The 17,629-nt window shown below is 44.8% G+C and overlaps 1 protein-coding gene across 11 annotated transcripts in view; it reads left to right on the forward strand.

Moving 5' to 3' along the window:
- WBP1L (WW domain binding protein 1 like) overlaps positions 1-17,629 on the forward strand; it is a 110,662-nt gene that overhangs the window by 38,406 nt on the left and 54,627 nt on the right. For all 11 annotated transcript variants that reach the window (XR_003677542.2, XR_008616166.1, XR_003677543.2 and 8 more), the window contains one exon: positions 14,311-14,413. Coding sequence is in view for 6 of the 11 variants with exons in the window: in XM_007126895.4 (XP_007126957.1) it covers positions 14,311-14,413 (103 nt within the window). In the remaining 5 variants the exon portion in view is untranslated. The remainder of the gene's footprint in view (positions 1-14,310; positions 14,414-17,629) is intronic.

The following is a 17,629-nucleotide window of genomic DNA, read 5'->3' on the forward strand; positions in this document are numbered from 1 at the left end:
TATCAAAGATAAGGTGACCATATGTGCATGGGTTTATCTCTGGGCTTTCTATCCTGTTCCATTGATCTATATTTCTGTTTTTGTGCCAGTACCATACTGTCTTGATTACTGTAGTTTTGTAGTATAGTCTGAAGTCCAGGAGCCTGATTCCTCCAGCTCCGTTTTTCTTTCTCAAGATTGCTTTGGCTATTTGGGGTCTATCATGTTGCCATACAAATTGTGAAATTTTTTGTTCTAGTTCTGTGAAAAATGCCAGTGGTAGTTTGATAGGGATTGCATTGAATCTGTAGGTTGCTTTGGGTAGTATAGTCATTTTCACAATGTTGATTCTTCCACTCCAAGAACATGGTATATCTCTCTATCTGTTTGTGTCATCTTTAATTTCTTTCATCAGTGTCTTATGATTTTCTGCATACAGGTCGTTTGTCTCCTTAGGTAGGTTTATTCCTAGGTATTTTATTCTTTTTGTTGCAATGGTAAATGGGAGTGTTTTCTTAATTTCACGTTCAGATTTTTCATCATTAGTGTATAGGAGGGCAAGAGGTTTCTGTGCATTAATTTTGTATCCTGCTATTTTACCAAATTCATTGATTAGCTCTAGTAGTTTTCTGGTAGCATCTTTAGGATTCTCTAAATGATGACATGATACTTCATGTCATCTGCAAACAGTGACAGCTTTACTTCAAACCGTGACAGCTTTACTTTTTTTCTGATTTGGATTCCTTTTATTTCTTTTTCTTCTCTGATTGCTGTGGCTAAAACTTCCAAAACTATGTTGAATAATTGTGGTGAGAGTGGGCAACCTTGTCTTGTTCCTGATCTTAGTGGAAATGGTTTCAGTTTTTCACCATTGAGGACGATGTTGGCTGTGGGTTTGTCATCTGTGGCCTTTATTATGTTGAGGTGAGTTCCCTCTGTGCCTACTTTTTGGAGGGTTTTTTATCATAAATGGGTGTTGAATTTTGTCGAAAGCTTTCTCTGCATCTATTGAGATGATCATATGGTTTTTCTCCTTCAGTTTGTTAATATGGTGTATCACGTTGATTGATTTGCGTATATTGAAGAATCCTTGCATTCCTGGAATAAACCCCACTTGATCATGGTGTATGATCCTTTTAATGTGCTATTTGATTTTCTTTGCTAGTATTTTGTTGAGGATTTTTGCATCTATGTTCATCAGTGATATTGGCCTGTAGTTTTCTTTCTTTAAGACCTCTTTGTCTGGTTTTGGTATCAGGGTGATGGTGGCCTCATAGAATGAGTTTGGGAGTGTTCCTCCCTCTGCTATCTTTTGGAAGAGTTTGAGAAGGATAGGTGTTAGCTCTTCTCTAAATGTTTGATAGAATTCACCTGTGAAGCCATCTGGTCCTGGGCTTTTGTTTTTTGGAAGACTTTTAATCACAGTTTTAATTTCAGTGCTTGTGATTGGTCTGTTCATATTTTCTATTTCTTCCTGGTTCAGTCTTGGAAGGTTGTGCATTTCTAAGAATTTGTCCATTTCTTCATGGTCTCATTCTTGGTTTCAAATACTGTCCAGCCTATCCTGTGGTTTTCTTCAAGGGTTTGGAAATCCCTGGTTACCCCCAGGCAGTGGTGTGAATACCTGTGACCTCCCACTCCTCGGGGTGTGGCTCTGGAGTGTGGTGGGGAGGCCCAGGATAGGCTGGGACAGGCTGCCAACAAAAATAGAATGTGCAATCACTCCCCTGCCTCAGGAGTAAAGTTCTGGGTTGATGGGCCAGGCTCAGATTGTGCTGGGTTACTGTAAACCTATCATGGCCAGAGAGCTTTTGGTAGGTCCCGCAGTCATCATGTGAAATCACATCGCCACAGCCCTGGCCTAACTCTTGGAGGATCCCTTCATGTTGCTGCTTGTACGGCGTAGTGAAGAGTCACAAGGAGCATGCAGGAGGACTAGCCTTTGGGGTTACTTGACCGTCAGTCACCAGGATTAGTACTTTCTGAAGGTTTTTGCGTGTCTGATCCTTTGCTAGGGTAGGTTCATTTATGAGATTGACTTCATCCTTGGCTCAGGGAATTTACAGAGTGGTTGGGGAGCCCAGGGGACAATCAGGTGACAAGACTGGGTGGAACACAATTCTGCGCTAAGTTGTGTGGTTCAGTTTGGCTGGAATGGTTGTTCGAAACTGAAGGCAATTTTGCCTCCCTCCCCAAAGGACATTTGGCAATGTTTGGACATTGTTGGTTGTCACATCTAGGGGGTCGGGTGGGGTGTTGCTACTGGCATCTAGTGAGTAGAGGCCAGGGATGCTGCTAAACCTCCTACAAAGCACAGGACACTCCCTATGACAAATAATTATTTGGCTTCAAATGTGAATACAGTTGTCCCTCAGTATTCACAGGGGTTTGGTTCCACAAGCTCCACGGATAGCAAAACCCGAGGATGTTCAAGTCTCTTATGTAAAATGACTAAGTCCACTTGGCCCTGCTTCATCTGTGGCTTCCGCATCTGTGATTCAGCCGGCCTGGGAATGACCCTGTGGATACCAAGGGCCGACTGTCATGCCAGGGTGGAGACACTCTGGCCTGAAAACTACTGCTGCCTAGTGCATGGCACTCTGCTCAGGAGGCAGTCACAAGCCACAGGCCTCAGGAAGGGTGGACTGACATGTTTTAATAAAGGGGAAATGGGCGTACTTTTCCCTGCTGCTTTCTAAGCAATAGGTACTTTTTGTCCAGAGATGTAGAATCTTGACATCTTGGTTGCCCCTAATCAGCAGGAACTATGCCTTGTCAAGGACAAGTATAAAGTTAATTTTTTATGGCCAGTAGATAAGATCAAGCCCTTCTGGAACTGACATTTTATCTCTTGCTCTGAAAAATCTGGATTATCACCCCCCAGAAGGGAGGATCTCAGAAGTGCTCAAATAACTTTATACAGCTTAAAGAACAATTAGGCTACAGTTATTTTAATAACAGGCCATATTCCAAGCCCGGTCCCTGTTGCTGTGGCCTGGGTTTATTGTAATCTATTTCCGATAACGTATAGAAAAGGGGGATACTAAATTCCCCCTCTTCTAAATCATGTGGCCTCTCTTTTAATTTTAAGGTGTAAGGTCTTAAAATTCAGAAAGTTCTTTAAAGTTATTCCAGTCTTTTGGAGAGAGCGTCTGGATCCGAAGATGTTTTAAAATCTTGTGTCTGTTCTCAGGGAGACCGTTTTTAATGTAACCCTTTGTTGAGGTAGAAGCAAATGGTTTCCTTGAACAGCGTGGAACTTTTTACCGGCAATAAATCTTTGGTACTAGTCTCTAGACAGGCAAGCACACAAGGCAAGTCCTGTTATTATTTCTTTTGCTCCCAACAAAAGCCTGCTGCAGTGGGATGGAACTGCTGAGAAAAAAAAACGAGGTTAAATTTAGAACTTTGCTTAAAGTGAGGAAGGTCTCTGAGACACCCCACGTTCTTCACCGTCCAGTGAAACTGTGGTTAATCTCTTTTAAAGCACAACAGCAGCAACTTAACCTGTACCTTCAATATTTCAGATCCCTTTGAAAACTGTACCTCTTTGTAGGCAAAGAAGTGATTATTTTATTTGATCAAGAGCCATTTTCAGGATATAACAAAGACTTTGATGAGCTGGAACCCAGTCATAGAAAGAATACTGAACCAAAAGTCAGAAGACCAGGGTTTTGACAGTCCTGATTCTGTCATCTGCAGCCTTAGGCTAAGTGTCAGTTTCTTATCCTTAAGATGAGGGTGGTAGCACTTCTGATCTCTTGTAGGGTGCTGGCTGGCAGGCTCAAATTTGAGGCTGGCTGTTGAAGTTTGAAAAGCTTGAGAGTCCTATATAAATGTGTATTATATAAACTAATTAGATATATGTGTGTGTTGTGTATATACCATCATTGCTCCAAACTATGACCCTGAGGCTTTGCCACATTGTAAATTGTTAAAAAGAAAGAAAGAATGAATTCTGTTGATTAGACTATACTTATTAATTAAGGCACAGAATGAACCTGAATATTTCAGGAAGGTTTTCTGCAACAAGAACTGAGACATAAACTTTTTTTTTAACCTAACAGTTTAGTAATTACAAAGTTCCTCAAAGGCAAAGTCCATATCTTATCTGTCATTTTTGTACCTGTCAGCATCTATCATGAAAGTTAGGATAACCCCTAAGCATCCTGTTCTTTCCGCTAAAATTTGGGCTTTAGATCCAGAAAACATGATCTAGCTGAGTAATCACTCTGAACCTCAGTTTCCTGGTTTCCTGTAAAAAGAGAGGAATAAATAACATGGGTAAGAATGCCTAGCCAAATGCTCGATAAACACAGGCACTGGGCAGAACTTGGTTCTCTGTCGTATTTCCTGAGTGTTGTGGCCGTAGGTTTTCCTGATTCGCTAGAGGTATTCTCCTCATCCAGTGAAGAGGGGCCCTCCTTTTTGTCTAGGTACCTATTTTATACGGCGTGTGTAAGATGTTGCTGGAGCCTCAGTGTAGAGAGTTCAGATGTCTGCCATTTATATTTGGCCCTCTGCAGTAGGCCTTAACCTCAGGGTGAGGGGATGAACGGAGTATTACTGAACTTGAGAGCAGGAGGAGCGAATCAGATGCCCACAGGGGCCAGGCAGTGACACACCTGAGTCAAGCAGATGGGGTTACTGGCCAGGAGGGATTTCAGGGAGGCTGCAGTGGAGCCACGTCTGTGGCCCTGCCTAATAGGGCCCCGAGGGAATGTGGGCCCTGGATTTTCAGAAGCTGGAAATCTGAATTTCTCTGTGAATCCTTCTCATTTTAAGATGTTGACAGTTAATTCCATTTTTTTAAAAGGTTGTAAAAAAAATTTTAAAAAGGTACCGTGTGGGCTTAGAACTCATTAGTGGGCCCATTGTGGCTTACAGGCCAGCAGTTTGCAATCCCTGCTCTCAAGCAGGAGGAGCAGTGATAAAGCTAACGCGAAGGGAGGGACTTGCCCTCATGACCAACTGTGGAGACAAAATAGCAGAATTGCCCTCCTGCTCTGCTCAAGTGCCACCTGCTCTGTTGCATGCTACTGCTGTTTTATCCCTTGGCTCCCTGCACCATCCCTTGCTGAAGATGCCATACTTCTCAGTGCATTTATTCTGTGGCGGAAGAAGTCAGTGATGAGGGATTGCCGTGATACCTCAAGGTAGAACTGTTTTTCCTTGTAAGTGTCCAGGGGTGAAAGAGAGGCAGGTTAACCCAATGTCCTGAGGCCCTGCAGCCGGCCAGGTCCCGCAGGCCTGCATGCACTGGGATGTCGACAAGTAGCCTTTAATAAAACCATGGGATATGTTGCAACTTCCGATCTTTGCTCTGGGATTTTCCTACCACGATCAAGTGGCTTTTTCTGAGTTTGTTACTCAGGTTCCTAATAGCAACACAGGAAATGGGTTTTAATTTCTTTGCCAGCTGCTCTGTTTGGGGGCTATTTAATGAGGATCCAGTTGCAGTGCAGCTTTGGCTGTAGCAGTACTGGTATGGATAGGAGCGTACATAACTAACGTGTCACATTTTTAAAAATTTAAGTTTATGATCTGTTATTTGTATTTTTTTATGGAATGAGGCAGAGAGAGTATAAATAATTTTATGTGCCTTGATTCTAAGTGGCAGTTCTTCCGGGTAACTGTGTTGGGATGTGTTCAAGATTATAGAAATAGAATATAAGACTATTCCACTTCTGGAGGGCAAGAACTGTGTATATTGTATTTTTTTAACATCTTTATTGGAGTATAATTGCTTTACAATGGTATGTTAGTTTCTGCTTTATAACAAAGTGAATCAGCTATACATATACGTATATCCCCATATCTCCTCCCTTTTGCATCTCCCTCCCATCCTCCCTATATTGTATGTTTGTTATAAATCTAGGGCAGTGGTTCTCAAATTTGAATATATGTGAGCATAACCAGGGGAGTATGTAATAAATTGCAATTCTTCAGTCTCTGCCCCCAGAGGTTCTCAATCTACATTCTTAACAAATACCCCAGGTGATTTGGGGCCTATGGACCGTACTTTGGGAAATGCATCTCTGTTTTGTTGCCTTTGTTGTCTAAATGTGTTCATTGCCACTTGAGGGCAAATTCACTCATTTGTGAGATGCCCTGATTTGTTCTGATTCACTGTGTTGCTCTTCCTCGGATTCTTAGAGTGTCAGTCTTCTGGAGTCCCCAGAGAGAATTGTTCCAGGGGACCCTCACAGGTTGAGGTAAAGGGACTAAGTCCCTCCTATAGCAGGGGTCCCAGGGACTCCCCTTCAGCAGCACACACTGCAGCCAATTCTTGAAGCAGCAGCTCCCCCCATTGGTTCTAGGCTTTTCTCAAGTGTGTCACTAGTTCCAGGTTTTGGCTTTACCCTTTAAAGTACTTTGCAGCTAGAGGATGGGAGACTGGGTGCTCCTGAGCCCAGGGAGCTGGAGCCTAGAGCCCTTAAGGGGTAAAGTACACTATCAAATCTGAGGGGTGAGCCTGAATCTTACCAGACTGGATTTATTGGCTTGGTTAGGGGGACATGCCGAGGCTATTTGTCCTTTCGGAAAATTATTGAACCCAACAAAACGGCATAAAAATTCTTTCCTAGTATCTGATTGCATACAAAGCAGAATCTTGGTTCACTTCTTAGCAGGGGCTTGCCCTTTATCAGAAAGGAAGAAACTGGGCTCCTTTAGCTAGTAAAGCTTAAAGGAGTGTTTGTCATGTGTAGTATATACTGGGAGGGATGCAAAAGTAGAATGTGACAATCCCTACCATCAAAGAAAGGGAGATTAGAATAACACCTAGGAAACAATGGGCCAGGACTCCTGTGGAATCATCCCTCTGCCTCAGTTTACTTTCCTTCATCCCCAACTCTTCTGTAATGTCCTCTCACATTTCAAGATGTGTACCCTTGGGACTTCCATGGCAGTCCAGTGATCAAGACTCTGTGCTTCCACTGCAGTGGGTATGGGTTCGATCCCTGGTTGGGGAACTAAGATCTCGCATACCACCCAGTGCGCCCCCCAAAAATGTGCACCCTTGAACAATTATACTTACTTCCTGCAGCTCTTCAAACAGCCTTAAAATCGTTAGTAGGGGAAAAGTGACTTTAACTTTATTATTGTAAAAATAGAGGTAAATCCACAAAACTTTTAAGAGTATATTTTTTGACCACCTACAAATCATTTTCTAAGGATCTGGACCTGCAAGTGTTGCATTTTCAGAATTTAAAGATTCTATCTAGGATAGAACAAAAATAGCTGATTCTGAGTTAAAGTTGCTTGCCTGTTGTACAAGGCATATGAGGTATGGCCTCTTTCTGAATTCTCAGTTCTTCCTTTCACATTATTCTTTCTTACATTCACTGTACTCAGCCACACTAGCCTTCTTTCTTTTCCTAGAGCGCACCAGGTTCATTCCTGCATTGGTGTCTTTGCATACACTTGACATTCCCTCTGCCTGGAACACTGTTCCCACAGGTCTGCTGTCTCCTTCTCATCATTCGGGGCACAACTCAGACATCACCCTCTCAGGGAGGCCTTTCCTGACTGCCCCATGTAAAGCCCTTTGTCCTATTATCCTGTTTTATTATCCTTGTGAAGCTTATTACTACGTTAAATTCTAATTTCACTTGTTAATTTTCAGTCTTCGCCCACTGGAACGTATTTAAGATCTTTTTGTCTTTGTTGTTCTCCAGTTTCAAACAATGTGCCCAGGTGTGAGTTTATTATTGTCTGAAAATTCCCTATCTTTAATCAGTTCTGGAAATTTTTCAGTTATCTCTTTAAATATTGACTCTCCTCCATCTTCCTCTTTCCTTCTTGAGCTTCTTATTTCTCATTTTCCATTTCTATGTTTTCTCTTAATTGGTAGAAGCTGGTTGCTGCGTAATTTTCTCAGATCTGCTTTCCAGTTCACTAATTCTCTCTTTAACATGGTCTAATCTCTGTGTAACCCACCTGTTGAGTTTTTAATTTTAATAACTATTTTTTCCACAAGTTTTATTTTTGCCTGAAATCCATTTGGTCACTGTCTCTTTTTTAGTATGTTCTTTTCTCATGTTTTTCTTTTTGGCTTTAATCATTTGAAACATGTATATGTATTACAGTTTATCTGATCATTCTATAAGTTTTTTTTGGAGAGTCTTATCCACCTATTTGTTGAATTTCCCACATCTTGTTTGTGATGGATTATTTTTACGTAAGTTTTCATATTTTGTGTGAGCTCATCTTCAACAGAGCTTTATCTGTGGGCATCTTTCATGCCCTGATTGAGGGTAGGTCTCTTTAGAGTTTTACATTTCTTCTACCAGATGTCCCATTCTGGGACTACTTTTTTTTTTTGGCTGCATTGGGTCTTCATTGCTGCTCATGCCTTTTCTCTAGTTGTGGCGAGTGGGGGCTACTCAGCTACTCTGTTGTGGTGAGCTTGCTTCTCGTTGCAGTGGCTTCTGTTGTTGCAGAACACAGGCTCTAGGCACATGGGCTTCAGTAGTTGTGGCATGAGGGCTCAGTAGTTGTGGCTCACGGGCTGTAGAGTGCAAGCTCAGTAGTTGCGGCGCACCGGATTAGTTGCTCTGTGGCATGTGGGAATCTTCTCGGACCAGGGATTGAACCCATGTCCCCTGCACTGGCAGGCGGACTCTGAACCACTGCACCACCAGGGAAGTCCTGGGACTACTTTTTGTGTTAAAATTTTGGCTTGGGGATTCTCAGACTATGTAGTAGCACAATTCAGATCTCAAATTAGCTTGCGGAAAAGCTGATGGTTACAGATTATTAGAAGAGATACTTTTTCCCTCTCAATTCAGACCTTTCTTATTGTCACTGTGTGCCAAAGGGCTAATTTTTTTCTAGTCTGCTCTGTCTCTTTGAGGGTCTTCACTTTATATTGGGACTCAGTTCCAATTCCCTGTTTTAGGTGGACCCAAGAAAACAAACAGCCCTTCTTTCCACGGCAACTGGGAAGGCCAGATCTCATTTAACACTGTAGTTTCTAGTTCCCCACCCCCAACATTTTTGGCCCGAGGGCTCTTCCTTGCTTTATTGCAAGCTCAGCTGTGTAATTAAAAGAATATATATATATTTCAATAAATTCTTTATTGAATTTGTTATAATATTGCTTCTGTTTTACGTTTTGGTTTTTTGGCTGCGAGGCATGTGGGATCTTAGCTCCCCGACCAGGGATCGAATCCGCACCCCCTGCATTAGAAGGCGAAGTCTTAGCCACTGGACCGCCAGGGGAGTCCCAAAAGAATATTATTATATTTTTAAAGTTACTTACCCAGCTACATCGCTAGAAGCAGGATCTTTTCCTCTAGAATCTCTTGCTCAACGTGGTAGCTGTAGCATCCAACACAGTGCCTGGGACGTGGGGAAGGGCTATCAATACATATTTGTTATTTGATTTGTAGAAATGGATGTTTCCATTAGGAACCATTCCCCCTGTAGAGAAGGCCAGAGATGGTGCTCCAAATTCATTCATATCCAGCAGCCAAGAGATTTAGCATCTGTGCTTTAACATCCTGTGAAGGATTTCAATTTTCCTATTTTTCACTTTTAAACTTTAAAACTTCAGCGCTTTCCTAAGGGCATGAAGGTGCTGTTGCCAGTTGCTAGCAGAGTTTTCCAGCCCCATAAATTGGCAAATTAAAACCATGCCGGGGGAACCATTACTGCCCAGTGTCTCTTTTTATGCTGGCACTTTGAAAGTTCTTAACGCTGATTAAATTGACCTTTACAGTGGCTCAGCTAAGAATAGCAACTCTAAGACATTGAAGCTCTTAAGGAAAATGATGTTAGTCCCATAGTTTATGCTGCCGCCAAAGAGATGAGGTAACTTTTTGCGTATGTGCAAAAGGCATACTATTCATCCTCTTCCACTGTAAATAATGTTCGTTCCAGGGCAGTGTTGGTCTTGCTTCCTGCTTCTTCACACCTGTGCCTTTTGTTTGGTGACCATATGTGCCCCGTTTCTTGGAGCTGGTCACTGCGGTACCAGAGCTGAAGGCACACGTTTAACAAATGAGGATCTTGATGGTCATCATCACAGTCATTCTGAGGTGAAAGACCTCAGCATAAGAGCATGTGTTATTCACCCAAAGTTTCTTTATGACAGGTCTACGTTTCTAGCATATCTGGGCCAGGAGTTTGTGCAAATGAAAACATTGCCCGGGGAAAAGTATCTTTAAAATGCAAATCTCATCTTGTGCCTGCTTACCTAACTGCCTTACCTACTTGTTCAACCATTTCGTAGCTAAAGGGCTTTGCTTGTACCATTTCCTTTGCCTGGAATGTTCTTCCCACCCCTCTTCCCTAGTTACTAACTTTCTAACCATCCTGGCAATCTCAGTTCAAGCTTACCCTCCTCACAGCTATCTGGACCTCCTTGACTAGTTCCTAGTTCTTAATTATTGTAAGCTTTCACCAAATCACGTATTTTTCATTCCTACAGTTTTATCTGTATGATTACTTTATCATCTTTCATTAGACTTTAAGCTCCATGAGGGTAAAGAGCATGACTGCTTTGGCCTTTTATGTGCCCATTGTGTTCCCCACCACTAGTTCAGTGCTGGTGCAGGGTAGGTACTCAGTAAATGTTGAAGGAAGGAGTGAAGGCCCTGTGTTCCCCAATGGGACAAACACCATTCTGCTTTTCAGAAAATCAGTATGTGAAAATAATGACCTTTCAAACAAAGAAGAGAGGAAGCCCAAGCATGTTGCCCCTCCTCACTGCCAAGTAGATGTTACCAAAGTCAAAGAGCTCCACAAGGGCAGGGCCTTTATCTTTTCCCTCAAAGACGAAATGTTGTTTTTGTTTGGTTTGGGGCTTTTAAGTGGATTTATTTAAGCATCTGAAGTGTAAAAAGCAAGTGAAGAAGTATAACTTAAACCAAGGAGGCTGTAGCTTAATAGTTAAAAGCTCTGGAGTCAGATGAATTAGATTGGACTGCTTCCTAGCTGTGTGGCCTCCAGCAAGTGACTTAGCCTCTGTTGACCTCAATTCTCTTATACTACCCTCTTCATAGTGGTGCTTTCAAGTTTAGATGAAGGAAGACTTGTAAGACATTTAGAACAGTGCCTGGCACATAGCAGGTACTCAGTATACACTAGCCGTATTATTCACCCCAGCTCATTCTGCCTTCACGGAGGCTGCATAGCCATTGTTTCATTCAGCAAACCTTTGTGTGCCAAGCACTGTGCTCATTCTTGGGGTTGGGGAGGGTGATTAAGGAGACAGAGCTCCTGCCCATAGGGAGGGCACGATATAGTCTCTCGTTCACTCTTGAGAAGGGGGGTTGGGGTGGGATATTAACTTCCCACTCTTCAAGACTAGGCCTGAAAAACATAATATGTGTGTAGTGCTTGGAGATGCTTGGAAGAAGAGCAAAGGGTGCTCATAAAGAGTGCTGAGAATTTTTCATATTTGAACTTTCCATTGCATTCTCTCTAGTTCCTTTTTCTATTCTTCATGTGTCTGGAGCAGCCCACATTGCCAGTGAACTTTACTCTTCTGAGAAATAGTTCTAAGTGAACGCAGAGTGCTGTTTATTGAATGGTCTTTCATGCCCAGCAATAATGGCTCATAGAATAACGTTGATATTGAGAGCTCAGAGAAGTTAAGTCATTTACCCAAGTTACACTAATAAGCATAGTGTGAGAACTGGGCTTTGAACCCAGATCTGACGGAATCTTTACCATTTGTATCTTGAGCTGCCTGGAGATCCTTGCAAGTCCTCTGGGTGACTTCCTCCTACAGGGAATGGTGGAAGAGCATCAAGCAGCATTTGCACACCTCTGTTCTTTGCTTTGACTGAGAGGAGGCATAGGTTACAGGAGCTCTTGCATTGGCTCGAGGCTGCTGTCAAAGGGAATGGGAGGTGGGTAGGCTAATAAACCCTTTGGGTTTAAGGAGACATGAGTGAGCATCTTAACCAGCTCTAGGGCCATTGAGTAACTTGTCCAGAGTGCGGTTCCTCTGTAAAGGCAGAGCTAGGGCCAAACACAAGGCTTCTGGATTTTCCTTTCATACCAGAAGGTCTCTTTTCTCTGGAGGAGCTCATGACACTCACATCTCGCTACCTTCTTCATCCTTCATGTCTTCCTTGCTAAAGGTCCATGAACCCACATCTTGTCTTCTTTAACTGCCTACCTGCTTTCCTTCCCTCTGCAGAAGAAAATGACAGTTCCCATAACCAAGATCATCTCAGGCAACTTGGGGACTCTGTTTGGGGGGAGGAAAGCAAGGGATGAGATACACTGGGTAAAAAGTATTTGAGGAACTGAGTTAAATGATGCTGCCACAGTCTGCTGTCCCTGGGAAAGTAGAGGCAGAGCAGGGAAAAAGAGTGGGGTTCTGTTTACTGGGCTTCCTGCCTCGGGGGATGGGAGAGCCAAGAGAAAAGCTGACACCAGTAGGTCATGAGGATGCCACTTGTTTAGATTTCAGACACGTTCCATTTCATGCCTCACGGAGGACCAGTTGGCCGCCCTGTGTTCCGAGCCTGGACCTCATCTGGTGAATTTTCTTGAGGCAGAAGTGTCCCTGGATTCTTTCGTGTGTCAGAGTGTAGGCAGCACGGCCTCTTTTAGAAACTATGTGGACAGTTTGAACTGTGCTCTTGTGAGCCAGGCCAGAAGAATGGCATTTCAGGGCCTGGTAAACTTGGGAGAAACATTTTGATGTCCTTAGGAAAGCAGTGTTTTGCTCTGAAGTCAAGAGGGAGAGGGTGTGTTCTAGCAAAAGCAACGAACACAGATCTGCTTTCTCCACATGCGTCAGGCCTCAGAGGAGACATCCCACTGGACAGCCACCTGCTAGGTGTGCCATTTTACTTATGGTGGACACAGGAAGGCGAAGAGAGGAAGAACTCTGTTTGCAGTACTATTGTGAAACCCTCATTGTCAGAGTCGACAAATGCCTTTCCCATGTTTCCTTCTTCCTAAACCCCTTTACACCAGGGTGTAAGACTCTTAAAGACCAGGAAACACCTGAGGATGTGGTGGAACTACGCACTGAGCCAGGGATCTGGGTTGTAGCCGTGCCCTTTCTTTTGTCCTCGTGGCTTCAGGTGCCCAGCCTCTAGCCCTGTAGACAGTCACTGGAGTGCTTTGTTTGTACCCTTGGCCAAACAGACAGCGTAGTATAAAGCAAGACCCAGAGAACAGGAACCGACCCTGTGACTTGAGTTTCCACTGGCAGACGTCCGCCCGGATGTACGCTGTGGGCAGGGTCAGCCTGAGTAGCAGCACATATAATACTGTGGTTTTAGTTTCTTTGCTGAGCAGGGTTTTTTCCCTTCCTAGCTCTGTGCCTCTTGAGGTTAGGGACAATTTCTTATTCATCGTTGTATCCCTCGTACCCAACCCGGTGCTTGGCGCAAAGACCGTGTCCGGTCACTGCATGTGTTACTTCTTTAGAACAAAGAAATGTTGAAAGCCAGATCTTCTAGGTCTCATCATATGCATTGTGACCCAGAGGACATTTGAGGCTGAAGTTTAGGTCAGCCGGTGGGGTATTTAATGTCTTAACTACGAAATATAAAAAAAACCTTTCCACCTCCATCCCCATCCACCAGTGCTGTGAATAGAATTTGGCAAAATGCTAGATGGTTACTCAGCGGTGCCCTTTCTGTAGCTGTCCCTGACAAGGGACAGTGTGAATCCTAGACCTAGTCAAGATTATTAAGAGATCATTTGGTAAGCAAAAAAAGATCTAGCAAATTGAAATTGGACTAGGTCACCTGAGCAAGTCACCCCTTTTCTTAAGATTGAAAGAATTTTAGTAGCAAGATTTTTAGCCTTCTTTTGAATCACACTGTAATTAACCTCGGAGATATGTGTTTTGAAGGGAAGATGGACTGACTGACCAGATGCCAATCCTAGAATACGTGCCGCTTTCATTATTCTGGGAACTTTCACAGAGAAACCGGATTTATTTAAAATATACAGCCTATTACAGGAGAATCACCACCTTCTTACTGGCTGAGTTTAGGACCAGAACGTGGAGTGTTTCTGCTTAGATGTAAAGAAAGCAAGGAGGAGAACTCTGCTCTTTACCAGTTGGCTTTGTGTACTGAATCCTCTTCCCCCATTAATAAACCATATTATTTTTCTTAAATCTTCTGTTGTTGTGTGGTTCTTTCTTTCTCTCCCTCCCTCCCTCCCTCCTTCCCTTTCTCTGTCTGTTTCTTTCTTTCTCTCTCTCTCTCTTTCTTTTCTTTCAATAAACATTGGTACAAACCGTTTTGGTGGAAGGTGGGCAGGCGATCAGTAAGAGGAGGATGAAAAGAAAAGTAGTGTTTCAAAGCTATAATTTAATATGCTACAGTGTTTTTTTATTTCTTTTAGGATAAGGAAACCTGCGTGGGTACCAACAATCAAAGCTACATCTGTGACACAGGACACTGCTGTGGACAGTCTCAGTGCTGCAACTACTACTATGAACTCTGGTGTAAGTCCTTGCCTGGGGATGTCTTGGCATCCCAGGGTCTCGGTTACCACCTCTGCTCATTGGGAAACCGTAGGCTGGTCAGCCCTTTTCTTATTCTCTTGGTGGTGGTGTTGGTGAGCAGAATCTGCTTCTAGGTTCTAGAAGCGATCTCTCTGTAGAGGAGGAGAGCTCTGGTGCTCTTCGGACACCATGCGCTAAAGGCCGGAGAACATGGTCTGAGCCTTCTTAAGAAGCCGTGGTTAGCAGGTCTGCTGCAGAATCTCCTGAATGCGGTTCTCTTTTTTTCTTTTTCTTTTTTTTTTTTTTTGCGGTACGCGGGCCTCTCACTGTTGTGGCCTCTCCCGTTGCGGAGCACAGGCTCCGGACGCGCGGGCTCAGTGTCCATGGCTCACGGGCCCAGCCGCTCCGCGGCATGTGGGATCTTCCCGGACCGGGGCACAAACCCGTATCCCCTGCATCGGCAGGCGGACTCTCAACCACTGCGCCACCAGGGAAGCCCCTGAATGGGGTTCTCTTTGATGCCCTCTCCAGGGTGTGCCGAGCAGTGACAACAACTTACATCCTCTCATGGGCCAGCCCAGGTGCCCAGGCTCGCCATCTTTACAAAGAGAGGTTTGCAGCAGCCAAGCTGCTGTGAATGCTGGCTGCTCTCTGTGGATGGCTGTAATGCCATCTTCTTGTAAGAAGCACCAGGGCTTCCAGAATTCCCCAGAGATCATCAAGGAGCTGCCTCTGTTTCTGAGGGTCCCTCTCAAAGGGATAATCTTTTCCTAGGTCCTTGCCGACAGAGCCCTCCTGGAGAGAAGGTGTCTAGAGGTTCAGCCCCTTTTCTTCCTTCCCCAGATCACAAACTGAAGTGTCTAGAGGCTTCTCCAGTCTACCTAACCTGTTACTGTCAGTTCAGTGCCATGTGGAGACAGTCCTCGTCTTGCCACTGCTTGGTGGCAGCCAGGACTGCTTGCACCTTCCAGAGTTGCACAAGGGTGGTGACACTGCCGTGGTCTTCAGGGAGTGACCCAGGCTTGGAGAGTTCACTAAAGCCCTTTGTACTCTAATCTTCTTGGAACTCAGATGAACCACTGTAGGATGCTGGACAAAGAAGGGGAGGATGGGAGGGTCCTAAGGGCAGAGAGTTGCCAGGTGACCAGCATGCAGTGGTTCTCATAACTGTCTGTTGCTAGAGGAAATGGTAGACTGTTTCCCCAGAGAATTCTAAGCCCCCATCACTCCCTCCATTTGGAAACAAACTTTGTGCTTGCTGGTCCACCATGCCCTTACCATCACCACCATCTCTTCCCTTTTTCCTCTTCTCCTTTCTGATCTCCCCATTCCCCCCACATCAGTGATATGGTCAGAAAGCAACTAGAAGGGCTCTTGTTTGAAATGGAAAGGAAATTAGACTCTTGGCTGGGAAGCCTCTCCCTCTAAATGCAAACGGATCTTGCAACCAGTGGGAGTGGGTCCTACGAACAGGACCTCTCCTCACTCTTGTCCTTTCCTTTTGAGGACGGGCTCAGGGGTGGTTAAGGGCAGACTCCTCCCCAAGGAGAGAACAGGGTTCAAGATGTCCCCACCAGTCCTGCAAGTATTATATAAGCAGCAGCAAAGGCAGGCCTGGAGTTGTTGGTGCTATTTTAGAAGGGTTGGGGCTGAGGGACTCACTAGAGAAACACAAAGTGCCAGGCAGGTGGACAGTCTGTGTTTAAATGTTTCAAAATGCAGATAACCACAGGGCTCAAATTCTCCCTCCCACCCCTTGTTAAAACAAAAGTTGAAGCTGGGCTGCCAAAAAGCCACAGAGCTGCAGCTTGTTTTTCTGGGGCCTGGCCCAAGCGGCATCAGTTGCGGAAAGAATGGAGTTGCTGATGGCCCCCATCTCAGATTGACAGAGCCTCCTGGGCTGTTGGCAGAGCAGACTCAGTAGCCACCAGAATTGGGTCACCAAAGCCAGGGCTGGGGGTGGGGCGGCTGGGACAGGGAGACCCAGGTGGCAGGGTGGCAGGCAGTCTGGGAACCAGGCACTTCGTCCCGAGGGCCTGAAGAAAGCCAGGGGAAGAGCTGCACAGTGGCTCATCACCTCTCCAGTTGTGGTCAGCCGGGGAAAGGAGAAGGCCAGACGGAGACCAGAGTCTGGACGAGGAGGAAAGACTCACCCCTGTACAAGTTGGCCCATGCTTTCCAAGCTCTGGGGGGACGGAGACTGTAAAAGCCAAACTTCCTCTTGTCTGTGCCAGAAATGGCTTTTTGGTCAGAAGATGCCCAGTGAGTGTTCCGCCCCTCTCGGAATTCTTTGGTTTTCCTCCTTCTTAGGGGCCTGGCCTCGGCCTGATGTGTAGAGGAGGGAGGTCGAGCGTAGGAATGAGCCCTTTCAGTTCTCATCAGAACTGTGCTTTTTGCGCTTTGAACCCTGTTCCCTCTGATTGCCTCTGAACTTTGCCTGAAATGTGAAAGTAATGGGCTTTGCATTACTCTTTTTGTCTCTTTCCTTTGGAAGGAAAAAAATCTCAGCCAGGAAATCCTTGGCAGGGTTTTTGTCAAAGTACCTCTTTAACCATAGTTGCCTACGGGGAAGGCCTCACGGAAAAGCAAATGCCATTTCTGCCAGCCTGCATCGCACTACTTAGCTGAATTTTCCTGTGTGCTGAGGACTGTCTCAAACACACACACACATACCTACACAGAGCCCACTTTACACAGACACGCAAGCACACACAGACCTTAAGCTTCGGCCAGCGCCCTTACTCCCATGTCCTTTCAGTCTCTTGTAACGTTAAGCCAGGGTTCATTCCTGGGTCTGCATCAGTGCGGAAGTGAGGGTCCTGTTTACCACTGCCGTGGCTGAGGCTATAAGAACCTGGCCATTATTATTATTGTCATCCCATGCATTTTCATGGCACTTGTACTTTCAGTCATCATTCAGTCATCTATTCAGCAAACTCTTATTCCAGTGGTTTCAGACTTTGGCAAGCATCTGCATTTCCTGGAGGGCTTATTAAAGCACAGATTTCTGGGCCCCAGTCCCAGAGTTTTTGATTCAGTAGGTCTGAGGTGGACCTGAGAATTTGCAATTCTAACAAGTTCCTACTGGATGCTGTGGCCTCTTCTGTGTTAGAGCGTGTGGGGAGACAGAATCCTTGCCATCAAGAAGGGAGTCTCTGGGGCTTCCCTGGTGGCGCAGTGGTTGCGCGTCCGCCTGCCGATGCAGGGGAACCGGGT

Source organism: Physeter macrocephalus, chromosome 20, assembly GCF_002837175.3.
Source record: "Physeter macrocephalus isolate SW-GA chromosome 20, ASM283717v5, whole genome shotgun sequence".
Classification (NCBI taxonomy): domain Eukaryota; kingdom Metazoa; phylum Chordata; class Mammalia; order Artiodactyla; family Physeteridae; genus Physeter; species Physeter macrocephalus.